We start from the raw sequence: 18,861 nt of genomic DNA, 5'->3' as shown, positions 1-18,861 counted from the left end.
TTCCCATTCACATGTGAGTATTTTTACCTGTCTGAAGTGGGCTTGTAACCAACAGCTGCCTAGTGCATTTCACTTGGTGCATTTTTTGCTTTCATGTGACCCTCAATAGCAATAACAGATTTTGGGAAATGAATTTAAAAAAAAATGTTTGAGTAACAAGGTCTGCTTATGAGGCTGTGGGGTTTTTTGTGGCTACATTAATGAAAAATGATTAGAATTGAGTGAAGAGCTCAGTTCAAATAAAAGCAATTCAATTATATTAAAAAAAGCAGTACATCCCATGAAATCTGTCAGCTTGCATTTAACATGTAAAAAAGATGTTTTTTGTGGAGTATTTATCTTTTACACACCTACACATACATTGTCCTCATCATGCACGCAAAATAAAAAAATATGAGTTCACCTTTGAGAAACAATAGTGACTTTTCATGTTTTGTGTCTCCTTTGTTGGTGTTACAGATACTGCAGACAGAAAGTACCAGAAGAGTGAGCCGGGACAGGACGCTGGGTGAAGTGTGACAGGATGTTCAGCCAGTTGTTTATCTCTTTCTAAATGAATAGAAGAGGTTAGTATCACTGTCCTTACAGACGTCACCGTCAAGATTTAGAGTGAGACAGTTATATTTGTGGTCCAGGAAGCACGGACGGGGGAGAGATTGTTCTTTAAATGACATTTTGTGTAAATATTTGGTTCATGCACGCTCCTTGACTGTGACAAGTTTTAACATTGTCGATATTAAAAAAAAAAAAAAATAATGAAATTAACCAACACACTTGATGTGCACTAAAACCTCTTCCACATGCAGATTGGTGCTTAACTGCATTACATGGGCAAATTAAATCTGCTCTTATATCCACTGTGAAAAATGGCCTGGTCTCGCTTGTATGATGAAATTATTAGGCATATCTGTTACAAGTCCCTTTAAGCGCTGCATTTCTCTTCTGAAACATTTTTGATAGCATGGGGAAAGACGGAGCTCTTGGAACTAACTGTTCATTTGCTTGCGTAACAGGTAATTGTGCATCTGTGTGAGGATAAAGTGCTGGCCTTGAGATACTGAAACACACCCCCATGCAGCCCTGTTTTAAGTGCTAGATAATCGCACAGCATTTCAATCCACGGCTGATGTTTAAGGCTGTAACTTATATCACATTGTAGTGCTGCGTAAGATGTTTTTGTATGCTTTTGAACTTTAAACCAGTTATGCAGTGTTTCTCTTTAGAGATTGAATTATTCTCTTTGGCCCTTATTTTTTGGTGAAATCTTAAAAGTGTTACTCTTTAGAGTAACACTAAATAAATAATTGATTCAGTACATGGTGTCCATTTAAATCAGTTATTTAAGGAAGTACTGAGAGACCTACATGAAACACTTACATGAAGAACATCTTGTAATATAGTTGCACATATTCTCACAGCCACATGCTAACATGTCATTAGCATGGAAGTGAAGGCACGAAGTTCGACAAAGTAAACGGCACGTGAACACCACAAAACAGTTCACAACAACAAATCTGTCCAGACAGTTAAATCACCCTCACCCAGCTAAAGCCAACTAAAAAAGGCAAAGTGGGCAACGCTAAAGCTAGCCAGCAGCCTCGGTATGAGCAAGGAATCAAAGTGGTTACAAGGGAAATAATGGAGATGAGTAAAAAAAAGGCAAAGGGTCGGTGTCTTGTTATCTGGTGTTATAGTTATAAACATGCTGGAAGGTTATGTGAGTAACACACATTTGTGTAATTACATACATTTCTTGCACCTGCTTTTGCTTGGTAAGCTAAAATATGTTATATGATATTTTAGGGCTGGGCGGTATAATTTGAAGCATGTGCTGTAATGATCTATATTGCGATATATTCTTTTCTTCTGTATATAGATAGAGTATAGAATGCCATTTTAAGAACATTTATTGTGCAAACGTTTTTTTTGTTTGTTTGTTTTTTAATTACAAAACTTTTAAAATGATTTTGAAGATGTAATAGATCTTTTTTCAAACAATGTAACACAAAATTCTTAAATAACAAATAAAAATGAAGATAAATGCGCAAAAATCTTTGAATAAAAAATACATGTAGAATATCAGTAGAACACTAAATTCTAAGTTGTTTAAAATAAAATGTGCCTTTGGAAAAGATCAGTCTGCCGGTGTGTAGGGCCACCTTTTTTTCTTTCCACTTGACTGACTGGGCGTTTGAGGAGAGCGCAGTTTTTGGCTTTTCTCATATTCCAGAACGTGCTTCGTCTCTTCACTATTACTGTCACCCGGCATAATTTGCAGATGATATTTTTCTGCTTAACATCAAACTGCTTAAACCCAAACCCAGGTGCATGTGACCGACGTTCTTCTTCATGGGCACCTCCTCCTCCTCCCCACGTGTAAGCTCCATGCTTGCAGCGATTGCGATGATTTTGACCAGGCACAGCTTGATAGCAGCGGTATAGTAAAAATCTCTACCGTTGGCCAAATTCATATCATTTCTACTCTATACCGTTTATACCACCCAATTCTATGATATTTGTGCCTTTTTCCAGGAGCAGAGCGCTTTGGCTCTTGTTGAAACAAATATAATCCTGTTAATTATAGCAGTTTTAGGGAATATTTAAAGTTTAATTTATTGTTTTGTTATTATTAATAATATTGTTATGAAAATAAAATGTTGCATTGAAGAAAAGTAGTAGTTATAAATAGGGATGGGTACCGGTTCTGACATAAACGGTAGTAACCAGACCGAAAAGCAGCGCACATTTCGGTGCTTTATTTCGGTGCTTTTTTTTCCTGAGCTGTGATACACTTTAGATTCTAGCCAATCATTTTACGTTTCCGAGGATAGTAGGCGGGGCCAGGTACATACGTTCTGTTAGAGCAGAGCTACAGATTAAAAATGTCCAAGGCGAAGCGGTCAAAAGTCTGGCTGTACTTCACAGCAAAATATGCAAACTCAGCAGCCTGCAACAAGTGCTTTAAGCTGATACTGTGATACTGTCAAAGGAGGTAACACCTCAAATCCGATGAAACACCTGGCGACGCATAGCGTTTTTTTTAAAAGCCCAGAAATGCGCCGTATTTGATAGCTTGCTGCGAGACCTTTACTGCGGGTGGGTTGCCTGTTATGCAACATCCCCCAAAAACACGAAGAGGAGAGTCCTGGCCCCTAGCCCTGCCAGTGTAGCAGAAATGATGACGGATGATGGCAGCAGCAGCCGTTCTTCTCTGCATGAGTAGCTAATTTACGTTGAGTAGGCTAACCACGTTATTACATTAATGCATGTAAGGTGAACTAGCAAACATCATCATAGCTACATGCGGCTGTCCTCTTGTTTGATGGCAGATACTCCCTTCACCCTGGCTAAAAAGGCTAAAATGACCAAAGAAAAAGTGGAAAACAGTTAAACATGAGAGGTTTAGGACAAAGTTTGTGTTTTTTCCATTGTTTAAGCACTGCTTCCAGCCAAGAGTGATACCATATATGCCCCATAGCTGCAGAAAAGGCTAACATTGTTATATTTTTACAAAAAACAGCTGAACATGAGAGGTTTTTGGACCAATTTTGTGTTCTCCATTCTTTAAGCACCGGTTTGAGCACCGGCACCGTTTCAAAAGTACCGATTTGGCACCGGTATCGGATAAAACCTAAACGATACCCATCCCTAGTTATAAATCAGTAACAGAACAGAAGAGAAAAAGTAAAACAGAAGTAGATTTTTTTTGTTTTTGTGTGCTGGTAATTATAGTTCTGAGAAAAGAAAATGACAGTTGGCGATCAGCAGGTCACACTTCAATCAGTGCATCTCTTCTTAATATAAGACATACAATGCCATTTCTGCCCATCACTGCTGTCAAGTTATTTGTTCCTCGAAGAAGAAGACCATTAAATAACAGGATAAAATTACAGAAATAAATGATTTATTTATTTTTTTAAATGCTGGCGATGATTTATTTTTTACTTTGAGTTGAAATTACTTGACCCCAATAATCTGCTACAACTGTACACCATAGGTTAGACTTCATTCCCTTATTTTAGATCCCTTTGCTTCTCTGTGTTTAGTAAACCTGCATTTGTTTCTATGGTATTGTAGCACCAGGCATGACCCTGTATTTTTCTCGTCTCCCCTCCATTTGATTAAGAGTTGGCTAAAAATCTCAGCAGACCTTAGTAAAAGCTTTTTAGTAATGACCTGCTTAATCCGCCAAGCAGAGATTAAACACACAGGCGCATTAACTTCAAAGCAGTGCACTCACTTTTCCGCTGCCTCCAAACAAAACGGAATAATTTTGCGTGATGAGGGTTTCAAGGTTTCTCATGTCTGTTTAGAACTGATAGCTGCGATCTACTATTACTGAGTATTTGAAGCGACAGTGATAGGCATACCTTTTCTGGACAGATATTGATATAGGTTTAGGTGAAATGAAGTGTTGTACTCAAGTGACTTCATACATCTACTTCCTTAACCTCCTAAGAGCCGAACTCTTCCACAGCATGCATTTTAAATTTCTCTTTGATATTTGGACAATATTGGGGCCAGATGAATGTAAAAACAAAGAATTACCAGATTTTTTTTTTCACCTTATTTTTGTTTTTAATAAAAATAAGAGCCACATATGAGGATATTCATTTAAAATTTTGATAGAACAGTAGCAGTATAATGTCCTCGTAAGTGGATATCAGGTCCTTGTAGAGCAAAATTGAGTATTTTGGTCTAAATAACCCAAAATGTGATGTCCACATATATGGACGCCAGGTCCTAGGAGGTTAAATATTGTTATTCTTGGTAACGAAAAAAAAATACTCTCTTTAAATCAAGCTGTAGACTGTATGTAAAGATGAGTCTGAGCTTGAGGCTTGAGGATTTCACCAACCGTCTGGGGTCACCATGAAAGCTACCCGGGTATTCTCACGTGGATGCAGTCTGACATAACAAAGACTTTGCACTAGGGAGTTGGCATGTTAAAGGATGTTTAATGTCTGATCCGACTAAGTCAGTCATTTGGATTGTCTCATGCCCCTTTACGTTTGTGGTAGCATGATGAGTGCTTTGACCTTGTATAAGTTTAATAGGGGTGGGGGAAAAAATCGATACTGTGTAGTATCGTGATATTTTGTTTGCTAATAATGTATCAATACAGGGACAGCAGAAATCGATATTTTGTTACAAAAAAGGTTTTTGTGCTCAGAGCATGTTGATCCTTTTTTCTGAGGAAGAATCCTGACATTCCTTCACTGTCCAAATGTGTTTAACTTTTTTTTGGCAGCAATAAACATGACAGTTTACTTATTTTACTTTAAGACATGTTTTATTTTAATTTTAAAACTTTTTTTTATTTAATGTAAATTTATATTTTGTTTTAATTTACTTTCAAATTCTTCAGTTGCTGAATGGGCTGCATAGTTTTCATAAATTGCATAGTTCAGAATAGCTATAATTGTACCAGATGGTTGCATTCAGTTAAGTTGGACTAGACTGTAAAACAAACCGTTCAGTTTGTCAACAATAAAACTGACTGAAATGAGAGAAAGACTGAGTGCGAGACTTTGATATTAGATAAAATGAATATTGATAAAGTTTAACTTTATGTACAGAATCTGAATATTGCAAAATATTTTTTTTAAAATTGCAATAATATCGTATCGTGCGTTAAGTATTGTGATAATATCGTATCGTGGGATGTATGGTGATTCCCACCTCTAAAGTTTAACCTGTCTTAAATATACAATTGATTACATTGCTGAGAGAGTATTTACATATCTTGATGACAGATTGTTTTATGTTTGCATGCAAAATCAATTATACATTATAATATTCTGAGGATTATAGGAGTATAGACTGTGCCTCATATAACGGGTGATACACGCAGTTCTGCTGCATGCTCAGCGGTTCATGGATAAAGATGTAAGTTGTTTATTTTTCCTGTCAGTTGTTGCCTTGAATTGTTCTGTTGCCTACGCTATCATAATCAGGCTTAAAAACACATCCAGAGTGTACACACACACATACACAAACTCCATCACATCTCTGCAGGAGCTAACATGCCTCAGAGCTTCAGCATAAGCTGATAATTTACAGGCAGTCTCAAACCCCTGCCTTACTTTACCCCTGGAGGAAGGCTGTGAAATGCCAGGAGTTTAGTTGAGGCTACAAAAACCTGCACCTCACGCATTCTGGGCTTCTGCTCCAACAGCTCCCCAAGGATATCTCATGAGCACTCAAGCTTTTATTGCTGTGATGACTGCTTGTGACTGTTACCCCTGGAGCTGGAGAAGAAAAACAACTCCATTCACCCATCTGTAAGCCCAACGCCACAACAGTTTTCACTCGGTATAAATGTTGTACATTCTGCACTGGAGACCTGGACCGAGATTTGTAGTTAGTTTAAATTGAAGTCCCCATTCAAGAGATGTGATTTTTATGGGGATTTTTAAGGTAGATTTTCAAGCCTCTGATCTGCATTAGCAGCAGAGAATCTGTGTGTTGTTAGACATACAAGTGCCCTGTGACCCCAGGGACTCGTGACTGTGAATTTGCTAGACCTGTGTGTTTGTGAAGCAGATGTTTTCTCAGCCGACTACAGTGACGACTGTCAGCAGTATCATTTAGGAGTTTTCAGTTGGGTGTAAAGTCAGATGTGATTTACCAGCAGCTTTTTGATTTTACATGTAGTTGCATATACAGTGGCTTTTTATAATATTCTGGTAATTAACAATAACAACTGAATAATATTAATTATACCTGTCAACGTGTGGGTTGTCAGTCTTTGACTCTGTTTGAAAAAAAAAAAATAGGAAAGAGTGAAAAAACACCAGTAGCCAATGATTGTATCAGAGACTTCTGTAAGGTTTCTTGAGGTTTTGTGGCACCAACAGAAAACTCCAATCTTTGCAAGTTAAAAAATAAAAGTGCCAATGCCTGACACTGGAAAAAGCCGGCGTGTTTGACACATCTGTCAGAAAAAGACGAAAAGGATTCAGTTAATTATATTCTTGCACTCAAGTGCAGAGAGTTGCATCTGTGCAGATTCACTGCTCAGTCTCTACCACACGTTTGCTCACATTTGTATTGCAGGGGGCTGTCGGTACATTAATTGGGTGCTGTGTTTGTGATTCCAGCATTCTTCTAGTCATGTCGAGTGAAGGGAAAATTACTTTGTAAAACTACAGGTTTTGTTCTTGGTCTTGTTGGAATGAAGGATACAGATTGACATGAGAGTTGATGTGGGCAAAAATACAAAACATAATTTCAAAAACAATTTACTGTTGTAAGTTCCTAGTGCCATCGTATTATACTATAGAATATAGAAGAAAAGCCTTCACCTGTACCTACAGTCGCTTCTCATTTTCCATAACCAGAACACTGGGATCCTGTAAGCTGAAAAGCTGCTTTTGTTTTGCAGTGGCTTTCTCCCTAATCTGTCAGGCATGGAAGACTTTTATCCTCCAACAGGATTGTCTTTCACCTGCTGTCCAGCTATATGTGCCTGTTGTAAAGATATGTTTTAGTATCGTGTACAGTGTAGTTTTCTTCCAGATCACAGCGGTACTGTCACCCAAGGGAGTGCATCTATGCAAAACCTCCGGAGCTTATCTGATAACCAGTGGATTACACAGATGTGTATCGTATAAACAAGTCCTCAGAACGGCTTTTGCTGATCTTCCACCTCCATGCCCTCCACTAAGTAACAAATGTGGATTTCTTAACCGTTTAATCTTAATATCTTTAAGGTAATGCTTAAATAAATAAACTCCATCAAATCGAATCACTGGAGTTCATAGTGCTGAATTCACTCAGCTGTCCCCCGTCAATACCATACAACTACTGCCTGTTCTGCTGTGTCATAGCAGCCATTCATTTACATTAATTCATATGGAAGACATAAACACAAGTCTTTTCAATGATAATTTTAAAAAAACACTGCTGTCTTTTGTTTATTTGTTTTTTCTGATGAAAACAGATTGCTGATAGATAGAAGTGAATTTGGGTCAAAATACACCAGAGACAACGCAGCTAGTGTCTGCATAACGAAGTGTTGTTTTTGTCTTGTAATTAACATAGCGGCAGAGATGATTTGCAAAGAAGTTCATTTGTGGAAACGGAGTCGAGGGAACAATAAATCAAACTAATTTTTTTTGTGTCAACTTGGTTTACATACTGTAATACATACAGTTCACATTTTTCATTTGGACGGTGTTTTCCAATAAATATAACGCTTCTTCTGACTAAGTGGGGATTCGGACAAAAAGCAGTCCTGTGTTCTGACACAAAGTAACAGATTCTTTGTTTAAAGATTAACTAGAAAAGCAAAAGGTAAACATTTGGTCTGTAAATTATGCGCTCATTTTATATTTCTGCCGTGATCATGACAAAAGAAAAATCATGGTGACAACAGAGAAAACATATGGGCGTGGCTTACGTAAGGTGTTTTGATGTGCTCAGGTAAGCGCATGCTTCAGAAGGTGCCCTGTTTCACCTGTTGTGAAAAGACAGATGCCCATTCTTAAAAACTGTTAACTTTCTGATTTAAACATGCTTGATGTTGCAAGTGCTACACCACTCTTTCACTGATAAAATTTCAACACTGTCTCATTTTTCTGCTTATATTTATTGCCAAGAATTTGATGGAAATTAAGTTTTACATTCTAAGGAGGGCATGCTTTCCAGTTTCTTAGAATAAACAGTTTTTAAGTCTCTCGGTTTTCTCCATCTCTGCTGTTATTTACAGTTTTTAGGGGTATTTTGGCTTTCTACAGCTAGTCCCAACCTTACAGAAACGTTGCAAATGCTTATTTGGGTGTAAGACGTGGCAGAGTGCGAAATCTCCTCAGACAGAACATTCATGGTTTGTGATCCGTAAACAAACCGCATCTTGTAATTTGCTCACCCGTGACATTAACCTCTCTTCCAGTGTGCCTACTGTTCTAGCGTGAAGATGTAAATTACGTTTGAGAAATGGGACATGCCTTTAGGTAAACCAAGTGAGCAAGAGGTTTTAGGATACTCCTCATGCTGCCACACTTAAAGCCCATGTATATCCACCTTTAGCCCAAGCCTCAACGCTAGCAACGAATCACTATAAAAAGAGCCTTTTATTTATAGTTGGAATCCTTGACAGGGCTGTTTCTACTTATCTTTCAGGGTGCAGTCCCCAGTCTTTCCGCCTCACATTTTCAACATTGTCAGAGCTCCCATCAGCCTCATCTTTTATCATTGTACCGCGCTGTCATTTCTCTAAATATCAGTGATGGTTTTTAACGTGTGGCAGTAAGTAACCAGCTGCAGAGATGCACCAAAGTCTTTTCTTTCTCATAAAATCCAGCTGAAAACTTTTTCCATCCAGTAATGGAGAAAATACTCCCCCCTGTCGTGCACGGAGCCGCAGCTTCATCTGCTACAGCATGCGTTCCTTCTGTGTTTGTATTTCAAAGCATTTTTTCGTTGCAAGTAATCTAACACTTTAACTTTCTTAAGAGGCCACTAGTGTGATTATTTGACTTTGCAACGCTACAGAAGATTACTTTTGTCCAATTAATGCCCATTGATTGAGCTGACCTTCAGTTGTGGCTAGTTTAAGCTGAGATAGTGAAATGAACTTGGCGAATAGTGATTTTCTCCCTCCTCTGTCATCAGAGGACGGGGCGCTGTCATCAGTGTAATAGTAAATTCTATCAGCAGTAAGCTGTAATCAGTGTGGAGGAAGAGGCGAGGCCTAAGGATGTGTATTGATTTCTTGTTTGCTTGGCGAAAATGTCAGAGACACACAGAGGACATGAAAACAGAAGACTGATGCAGAAAGTAACACGTCTGATTTGCATGCTGCTTTTTAATTCAAAATCTGAAAAGCAGCATATCAACCAAAGTGCACCCAGATAGTTTACTGTAATAAATTTAACATCCATAAGGTGGAAATGCACAGAGCACATAATTTGATACAGAATATAAATGATAGTGACAGTAACCTTTATGTAGATTCAATTAGGGGGAAAAATATCTCTTAAGACTGGAATCAAAAATGTCAATTTAAGACATGAGAGATGGTTTAAACCTTTTGAAAGGGTAATTGAGGAGAGCCTCTAAGGGACCTGCAATATGGCCTGAGCAGGATGCAATGCTTTAAAATTAAACAAAATGACCTTAAATTAAATTTTGTCTGCAGCGACTGATGGTAAGCCAGCATCAGGAGGATATGGTTTGTTTTGCCTCTAGTATTTATCTAAGCAGAAGTTGAGCATTGTCATGATGGGAAGTGCATGTCTGATGTATTGAGGTTAAGTGATCATAAAGGTGTGGCTTTGATTTTTAAAAGAGTTTTTTGCAGTGTCGTCCTCATTTTGTTTCATTATAAATTCAGAGTCACATCTGTTACATCTGTGCTCTTTATCCAGTCCCAAAGGTCACTCACTGCTTAGGCAGAGACACCGTTTAAGGAGAAGTATGACAGTCAAAGAGTGATGATGTGAAATCTGTGGGAGAACTTTGCAGCAAATATTGTTGTACAAGTGTAACTTCAAGGGGGGTAGACTTTTTGACTTCACCAGATTTGACTGTTTATTCTACAGATCCATATATATATATATATATATATAATATATATATATTTTTTTTTTTTTTTTTTTTTAACTCTGTGACCTTTGAAGGTCATTATGAGATGGACTTAAGAAAAAGAAGCTCCCACCTGGCACTAACCCACTACCAATGACCGTCTGCTCTTCACTAGTTCAATTATATTTAGAAATTAAAGAAATTTGCAGTTTAACTCATTCACTGCCATTGACGTCTATAGACGTCAATTGAAAAACTTACGTTGACTGCCATTGACGTCTATAGACGTCAATGGCAGTCAACGTAAGTTGAACTGAAGCCCACCAGCAGTAAAAGTAGACCTGCAAGGAGGTGCAGGGTTTGCGCACGTAAGGGATTGCGCAGTGAGACAAAAATGTGGTGCAAGTCTTGTTGTGTTTCACTGCCAGCCATTTTCAAATGGCTGGCAGTGAATGAGTTAAAATACAAGATTTATTTTTAGTTTGGTTATAAAATTTTATTTAAGATAATCGTAATTGTAGTAACTGTGTTTCTTGGGCAGGAGCTATAACTTTCCGGAGTCCCTGCTGGTTGCTTGGCAACTGCTGCTGGCCAAGAAGTAGCCCAGCATATATGTAAGCTTCTGTGGGAGTTAAAAAGCTATAACATTATTATTAGTTAGATTTAAAGGTTCTGCTTGGTGGATTCTGTGATCTGAGCCAGGCGAGCTACTTCAGACGTGATGTGGACTTAAGCTGGCTCTTACTGCATGGAAAGCTCAACATATTGTACTACCCCTTCATATGCAGGTGTCCTGATTAGAGGAGTTTGAGTTGCAGTGAAGACCACAATTGACTCGATGCAAAAGAGAAGGGGAAAAATAAAAATCAGTTAGACTACACAAAATTATTTTTTTCTTCACATTGTTCAGTCTTAATTACAACATGAATGCACCAGCTCTGTCTTCAGGTGCTCGTGACTCATCCACGGCAACACGGCCTCCTCACCAGACAAAAGTAGGCAAAACTCTGTGTTTGACACAAATTACAACATGTCATCTATTTAGGGAAAATTGTTCCAAGCAGCTTTCACTCAGGTTTATCTGGAGTTTGATGATCTGGTGAGAGAATCACTGGAGAACAGTAGCACTTTACACTCTCCAGGCACTTACACACTGTGACATTCACCATAAAGCTTTACTGTTATATGCTAGATTGTATCTTTTACTAGTTTCTCTTGGTTATGTTCTGACTTTTTTTTAGTGCAATAATGACCTCATTCCATTTATCTACTCAGTGCAAGTGCTATTAATGTGAATCAGCTGACTTTACTCATTTGTAAAATTGAAGTCATTGTAAAAGATCAGAGCAGTTATGTTACTCACATGCACTTAAGTAACCACTTTAGTCAGCTCTCTCCATTAAAGCGATTGTAAACGAGGAACAAGGTTTCAGTGATGGCGGTATGGGATTACAGATTTCTCCTGCACACAGCTGATGTCGCGGCCATGTGTTTGGCACCACGGGATAAAAAGAAAGCTCACACAGCAGTGCGATCCTTGTGGTAAACTTTTCACCGTCTATAAATTTCAAACAGATGCTTGCAAAAAGAAAAACAAACTCACACTATAGTTTCTTTCCTTCTTCCTCCAGTTGCTCAGATGAAAACACCTTTTTTATAAAAATGTCTGATGCAGTCCTGCTTTATTATAAAGGCAGATTTTAGGTGTGTGCAAGGTGGTTGCTTTTTAACCTAGAGCATAAAGAGCAGGCTGCTGGTGTATAATAGCAGACGTTAAGCATAAATGTATTTGCAGGCTACTCTGACTCTAATGAGAGTCTTCTAATGAGTTGTTTTTGTTTGTGCTGTACAGGCAGGTTGTGATAATGCGCTGCCTGGCTGCTCGGGTGAACTACAAGACCCTCATCGTTATCTGCGCCCTCTTCACACTCATCACTGTGTTGCTGTGGAACCGCTGCTCTAGTGACACCTCCATACGCTTCCTGCCCCGTGCTGCACCGGTGGCCACGAGTTCTCAGATCGGCGATGCTAGCATCAGCAGCCAGCAGCATCCCCCACAACCTCCCGAGCCCCCGCCTGTTGTCGGAGTTGTCGGGGGGATCAAGTATGAAGAAATTGACTGCTTAATCAATGATGAATCGACTGTCAAAGGCCGGCGAGAGGGGGGAGAAGTCTACCTGCCCTTCTCTTGGGTGGAAAAGTACTTTGAAGTGTACGGCAAAATAGTGCAGTACGATGGCTACGATCGTTTTGAGTTTCAGCACAGCTATTCAAAGGTTTACGCCCAGCGAGAACCCTACCACCCCAATGGAGTCTTCATGTCGTTTGAGGGATACAACGTGGAGGTCCGTGACCGGGTCAAGTGTATCAGCGGAGTGGAAGGTAAGTCTTGTTTGTTTAGGTTTCGATTGCACGCAGGTTTCAGGTTTTCAATTCCTAATAGAAGTGCTCATGCATCTGAATATTAATGTTCTTTCTGTTGTTGAGATCCTACTGAACTAAGGCTTTGCACAAGTAGTGTCTGATGTGTGCAGCTAAAATGAGAAGCTCATCTCATAAGAAAAAAATCAAACAGACAAAAAACTCTTTAAAAAAAAAAAACCCAAACAAACATCTCAGAGAAATGTGTAATTTGCTTAATTAAGCATATTGCCGTAAAATGGCACATTGTAAATCACCTGTTTAAACTGTGAGAAAGTGAGCTGAGACTTGATTAGCAAGCTGGGCCAGATTTCAAAAAGATTTCCAGAGCACCTTCTCACTCTCTGCCACCCGGTTCCAAACATCTTTTGCCTTTCTTTAACACCAACACTGTTAAATAGGATTTGTGTCGAATCCATTAAAAATGTTTCTTTTCGTCACTCATTGTCAGTATTAGTCTGTATTGATACAAGCAGCTGGGGGTCTGTTAAGTGACCATATCTGTCCATGTTCCTCTATGCTTCTGGTCTGTCCTGAAAGCTGTTTTCTTTTGAAGGTTCCTTTTAAGATAATGGCCAGGAAAGATCAATAGCTCATTTTAAAAGCCTATTAGTTGAAACCACTTTGTCATCAATATAGGTCTGTTCCTCGCTTGCTTGAAGAAGTGGCTCTTTGTACTTGCTTGAAATTACAAAATAGATATTTATTATCTTTCTTATTTTGTCAAATAGCTACAGGCACAAAAAAGGGGGAAAGGAGATTGTGTCGGCTATGAACACAGAATATGTTGTTTGTTTTTCCCCCAAAACATAATCTTATAAATCCAGACATATCAGTGTTCTTATTGGAAATGACAGAAGCAGGAGGTAAAGGATTCACAGTTTTGAGTCCTTTACCCATCTGAGAAGAAAGCTCTTGTGGTGGCGGGTAAATGTAAGGAGGAAATGTTCAGTAGCAAAATGTCTGGTAAGCTTTATGAATAATGATGGCTACTGTCTGTGAGAGCAGTGTCACAGCAGCAAATTAGTTTTTTGTTTGTTTTTTAACTTGTGGCTGAAGCTGCTGAAATGGAAATTGCGAATCCCCACAATTTATTTTATTTAATTTTTTTACATCACGATTTCATTGGGACTTATTTTAAATTCTTATTTCAAATTCTTCATAAACTCTTTAAGAGATTGTGCTTCAAGCAAAACAGTAGAGAATAATGACATTAAAAGGCTTGGGTAGGTCAGAAGGTCACATTTAAAGCAATAATTCTGTTATGTTTATTTGGTTTTCAGCAATTTCTCTTTTGTTTTTATTAGCTCTGCAACTTAGCAATATTTTAGTTATCAAATTAAATAATTTATTATTTTCTCAGTTTGTCCACAAAGCACAGTGAGTTGCATTCAAAGCACTTGTTTTGAGAGCCTGACCGATGCTGGCTGGGGGTTATAGAAACCAATTTTTAAGTACTAAAAATAATTCAGCGCATTCAGTATCAGGTTATGTGTCCTATATACAGTCATGTAAAAAAGAGAGGAAAAATGATTCAGTGGCTTGCAAAACCACCTTTAGAAGCAATCATTTTGAATCATTTTGAACATGCTAATTGAGGCCTGTAGAGTCAGAGTTGTAGCTTTTGGGTTTTTGCAGTTTTTCTGAGTGTTATACAGTCTAACTGTCCACTAGATTTGAAGGGATATCCACCCCTGGGTAGATTGTGGCATTGTGTTGACCACCTAAATACTTTTTTTTTTTTTTTAAAGAAGGCTCACATTTGCTGATCAGCATTTCCTATAGAAGCAGTACTTAGTTGGCTACTGTCTGATCTGTCTAATCCTGAAGTTAGTTGTTCAGCTGTATGTATGTATGTTGATATATGCAGGACAAGCACATACTTACTGCACTCACAATTTACCAAGGTCATTTAATGAAGCTCTAGGCTTCTTACTGTTTGTGCTTTTACATGTGAAGGAATAAACATCAGTGTTCTACTAAACATTTCTACAGGTGAAAATAGGCGTTCATTAATTAGCCTGTCACATTTAGATTTACCGCAGGGCTTAAACAAGGTCATGAAAGATTTTTCCTCAGTGCACCCCTGTTAACCATGAAAAGGTTATTTAACAGCACCAGTGTTTTCATAGAGATTTTACTCAGGCAGGCCTGACCAAGTATATTTAGTGGCCTATTTTAGCCTTTTTTCTTTTTTTTAATTCTTATTTTAGAATCTGGCCCAGTGAATGAGCCCATCCACAATCTAGTCTTTCCCATATATCGATTTATTTGAGGCAGCTCACCACACTGACTGTGGTGACTGGAGTACTGACTGGAATTTTTTCCCCACTATTTAAAGGTGAGATGGGTGGAAAAACTAAAGGAGAAACTTGACCTGACCTTAAACATACATGGGGGCACGTGAGGGGATAAAGTGGTTCTCTTATGGTGTGGGGTCTATTTGATGGTTTGGGTCCTCTTGGTGCCTTAGAGGAGAGAGTCACTGCAAATTATTATAAAGGACATTGGTTGATTTGCCACACCGAGCTCACCACCCTACACAAAACAAATTTCATTTACAGACCCTCACACATTAACGTTATTTATCAATAGGAGGTTTGTTATGTTATAGAATAGTAACTTTATAATTAAGACTGGTTATGAGCAATATAAATAGCCAACACAGCAGGAGACTTTTGCTAATTTGTGCATGGAAACAAATTGAAAGCATTTTAGAAAGGTAGATCCCCCCCCCCCCCCCCCCCCCCCCCCCTCATCTGCTGCTAATCAGATGCTATTAATCATGTTAATTTTTATGACCTGGCCCACCCGCTCTGCTGATTAACTGCAGTGCCGGAGGATGTTACTGCGATCAGCACATCACTTTCAGCTTGTGATGAGATGGCTGACTGCCGTCGCCAGCTGCAGCCCAAGACAAAGAGGACGCAGCTGAGTATATTGATAAGTAATGCATTTGTCAGAGTACACAGTCACAAAACCCATTGTCTATCTTCTCATGATTTAGCCACAAGGGACATCAGCCAGTGTTTCAGGGCTTCAATTGCGACCATCCAATGACAGATAACGACTATCTGGGACAAAACGTCCGGTTTCATATGCTGGTGAATTTTACAGTCCAACTATGAATGCAGGCGTATTTTAAAAGGCATTAACTGATCTTCTTTGTTTTGTTTTTTTTTTACTCAAGACTGAACATTTACTTGCTTGCATACAGAGACTGCTTAAATGTTGTGTGTCAATAAATCCTGACATGCAAGTGGAAATTCTTTTTGGCTTCCTTGCTTACAGATAGTAAACACAAAATGCAGTTTTTAAAATAAGGTGTTTATAATTAAGGGGGAAAAAATACAAACCCACGTGGCCCTGTGTGAAAAACTGACTTCTTCTAAACCTAATGACTGGTTGGTCCACCCTTAGCAGCAACAACAGCAATCAAGCATTTGCGATAACTAGCAAAGAGTCTTTTACAGCGCTGTACAGCGGTCCCTCGTTTATCGCGGGAGTTACATTCCAAAAATAACCCGCAATAGGTGGAATAAGCGAAGTAACCAACTTTATTTTTTTCAATTATTATAGACGTTTTAAGGCTGTAAAACACCGGACTACACACTTTAAACACGTTTCTCAGACAGGCAGGAACATTTTCACACTTTTCTCTCTTGTTTAAACTCAAAGTTCAAACCTTCGTGGAAAAATAAGTCCAGTATTATAGAATGAAACCAAGGACACTTTTGTTGTTTGTTGGGGAGAAAACTTACAAACATACAGTGCAGCACTTCAGAGTCACACTGCTAGTGACCGAAGATTTATGTAATTTGACAAGCTGAACTCATTCTGTACTGTACAGAAGACACTGCATGCGATTGATTGACAATGGTCTACAGCCACTCAAGACCCAGAACACAAAGCGCTGTAAGAAAGGGGAAAAAAAGCATGTAAAATTCCACCCAAAAAAATCAGTGAAATGGCGAAAGGTGAACCGCGTTATAGCGAGGGACCACTGCACAGGAATTTTGGCCCACATTGGAAGGTTTTCAAGCATAATCTGCCTTTTTAAGGTTGTGCCACAGCACTTCAATTGGATTCAGGTCAGGACTTTAACTAGGTCGCTCCAAAGTATTCATTTAGTTTTTCTAAAGCCATTCAGCCTTTACTGGTGTGTTTTGGTCACAAACAGATGGCCGATATTCTCCTTCAAGATGATTTGGTAGACAGCCAGAATTCATGGTACCATTTCCCATTACTTGGTCCTGGGGCAGCAAAACAGGCCTTGTTCTCCTTGAACTCTCCCATGGATGCCCTTTTTCCTAATCTCTTTCTTATTGTTGATTCATGAACTTTGACCTTAACTGAGACATTTGAAAGCCTGTGGTTCTTTAATGATGTTCTGGGGTCTTTTGTGACCTCCTGGATGAGTTGTCATTGTCCTCTTTGAGTAATTTTGGTTGGCTGTTCACTCCTAGGACGTTTCACCACTGTTTCAGATTTTCTCCATTTGTGTATAACGGCTCTCACCATGGTTCACTGAAGTCCCAAAACCTTAGAAATGACTTTGTAACCCTTTCCAAACTGGTAGATGTCAGTGACTTTGTTTCTCAGGTGTTTCTTTAGATCGTGGCATGAGGTGCTGCTTCCGGAGATCTTTTAGCCATCATCACTTTGTCAGACAGGTTCTGTTTAAGTGATTTCTTGATTCAGCAGGTCTTTCAGTAATCAGGTTTGAGTGTCTTTAGTGAAACTAAACTCAGCTTTCCAAAGAATGTGGGTAATTAGAGTTAATTCATGATTTAACAAGAGGAGGGATTACTTTTTCAAACAAGACCAGATAGGTTTGGATAACTTTTCTCCCTTAATCAATGAAATCTTCATTTAAAAACTGCAATATGTATTTACTCTTGTCATCGATGTCTAATATTAAAATTTGTTTGATCATCTCAAACATGTAAGTGTGGCAAATATTCAATATACTAGGAAATCAGGACAGGGGCAAAAAAATTTCACACCACTGTAGTTATAATACTCTGCAGTAACACAACCTTAAATCACGTTCTGTCTAATTTTTGTCTGGTATATTTTTTCCACCTTCCACTATCCTCTGATTGTTGATTGTTTTGGTGCAGACCAACGTCACTCCAATATATGCACAAGAAAAGAGCCCTTAAAAAATAAAAAAAATATATATAGTAGGGGTGCAACGATACTCGTATCTATATTGAACCGTTCGATACAGTGCTTTCGGTTCGGTACTCATATGTATGAACAATACAAAATTTTTAATTTATATTATCAACTTTTCTTCTGACGATGCTGTCTGTGTTGAGCGCTCAGTGGATCTGCGTTCGACTACTCCGCCTAGGCTACACTGTCGAGCGCAGATCCACTGAGCGCAGCGCAAGCTAGCAAGGCAGAAGCTAAGCTGGTTGCAACATGGCAAATTGAACCTCCCCCACCCTCATTCAGATCTGGCGTTTGGAACTATTTTGGTTTTCATGTGACGTATGACCCTGAAGGTAAGCACGTCATGGACTAAAGTAAAACAGTATGTCGGATGTGCCATGCAATGCTCAATTACATTGGTGGGAACTAGTGTGTTAGCGCAGTTAGCTCGTTAACGTGTTGACGCCGTCCAGCCCCACGCACGGGGCGATCAGGGGTAGCTGGTTAACGGAGATTTGCAGTGTTGTGGCGTTAATGTCATTTCAGATTAACGCTGACAGCACTAGTGGGAACACAACGAATATGACTGCACATTTACTCCGACATCATCCTAGTGCAAAGACAAGTGGAAGCAGACAAAAACAACAAGCACGCATGGTACAAACTTTACCCGAGTCATTTAGACAGCCGTTAGCACATGATTCTCCTTATGGGGACCTGATATGTTTAATATGCTGCTGAGAATATAGC

At 38.9% G+C, this 18,861-nt stretch overlaps 1 protein-coding gene across 1 annotated transcript in view; it reads left to right on the top strand.

Moving 5' to 3' along the window:
* Positions 1-18,861, top strand: part of glceb (glucuronic acid epimerase b) — a 59,695-nt gene that overhangs the window by 23,720 nt on the left and 17,114 nt on the right. The window contains exons 2-3 of the mRNA XM_004557962.5: positions 460-566; positions 12,383-12,912. Of these exons, the coding sequence (XP_004558019.2) occupies positions 12,396-12,912 (517 nt within the window). The 5' untranslated portion in view covers positions 460-566; positions 12,383-12,395. The remainder of the gene's footprint in view (positions 1-459; positions 567-12,382; positions 12,913-18,861) is intronic.

The sequence above is a fragment of the Maylandia zebra genome, linkage group LG1 (assembly GCF_041146795.1).
Source record: "Maylandia zebra isolate NMK-2024a linkage group LG1, Mzebra_GT3a, whole genome shotgun sequence".
NCBI lineage: Eukaryota > Metazoa > Chordata > Actinopteri > Cichliformes > Cichlidae > Maylandia > Maylandia zebra.
This window is presented reverse-complemented; position numbering and strand designations above follow the sequence as displayed.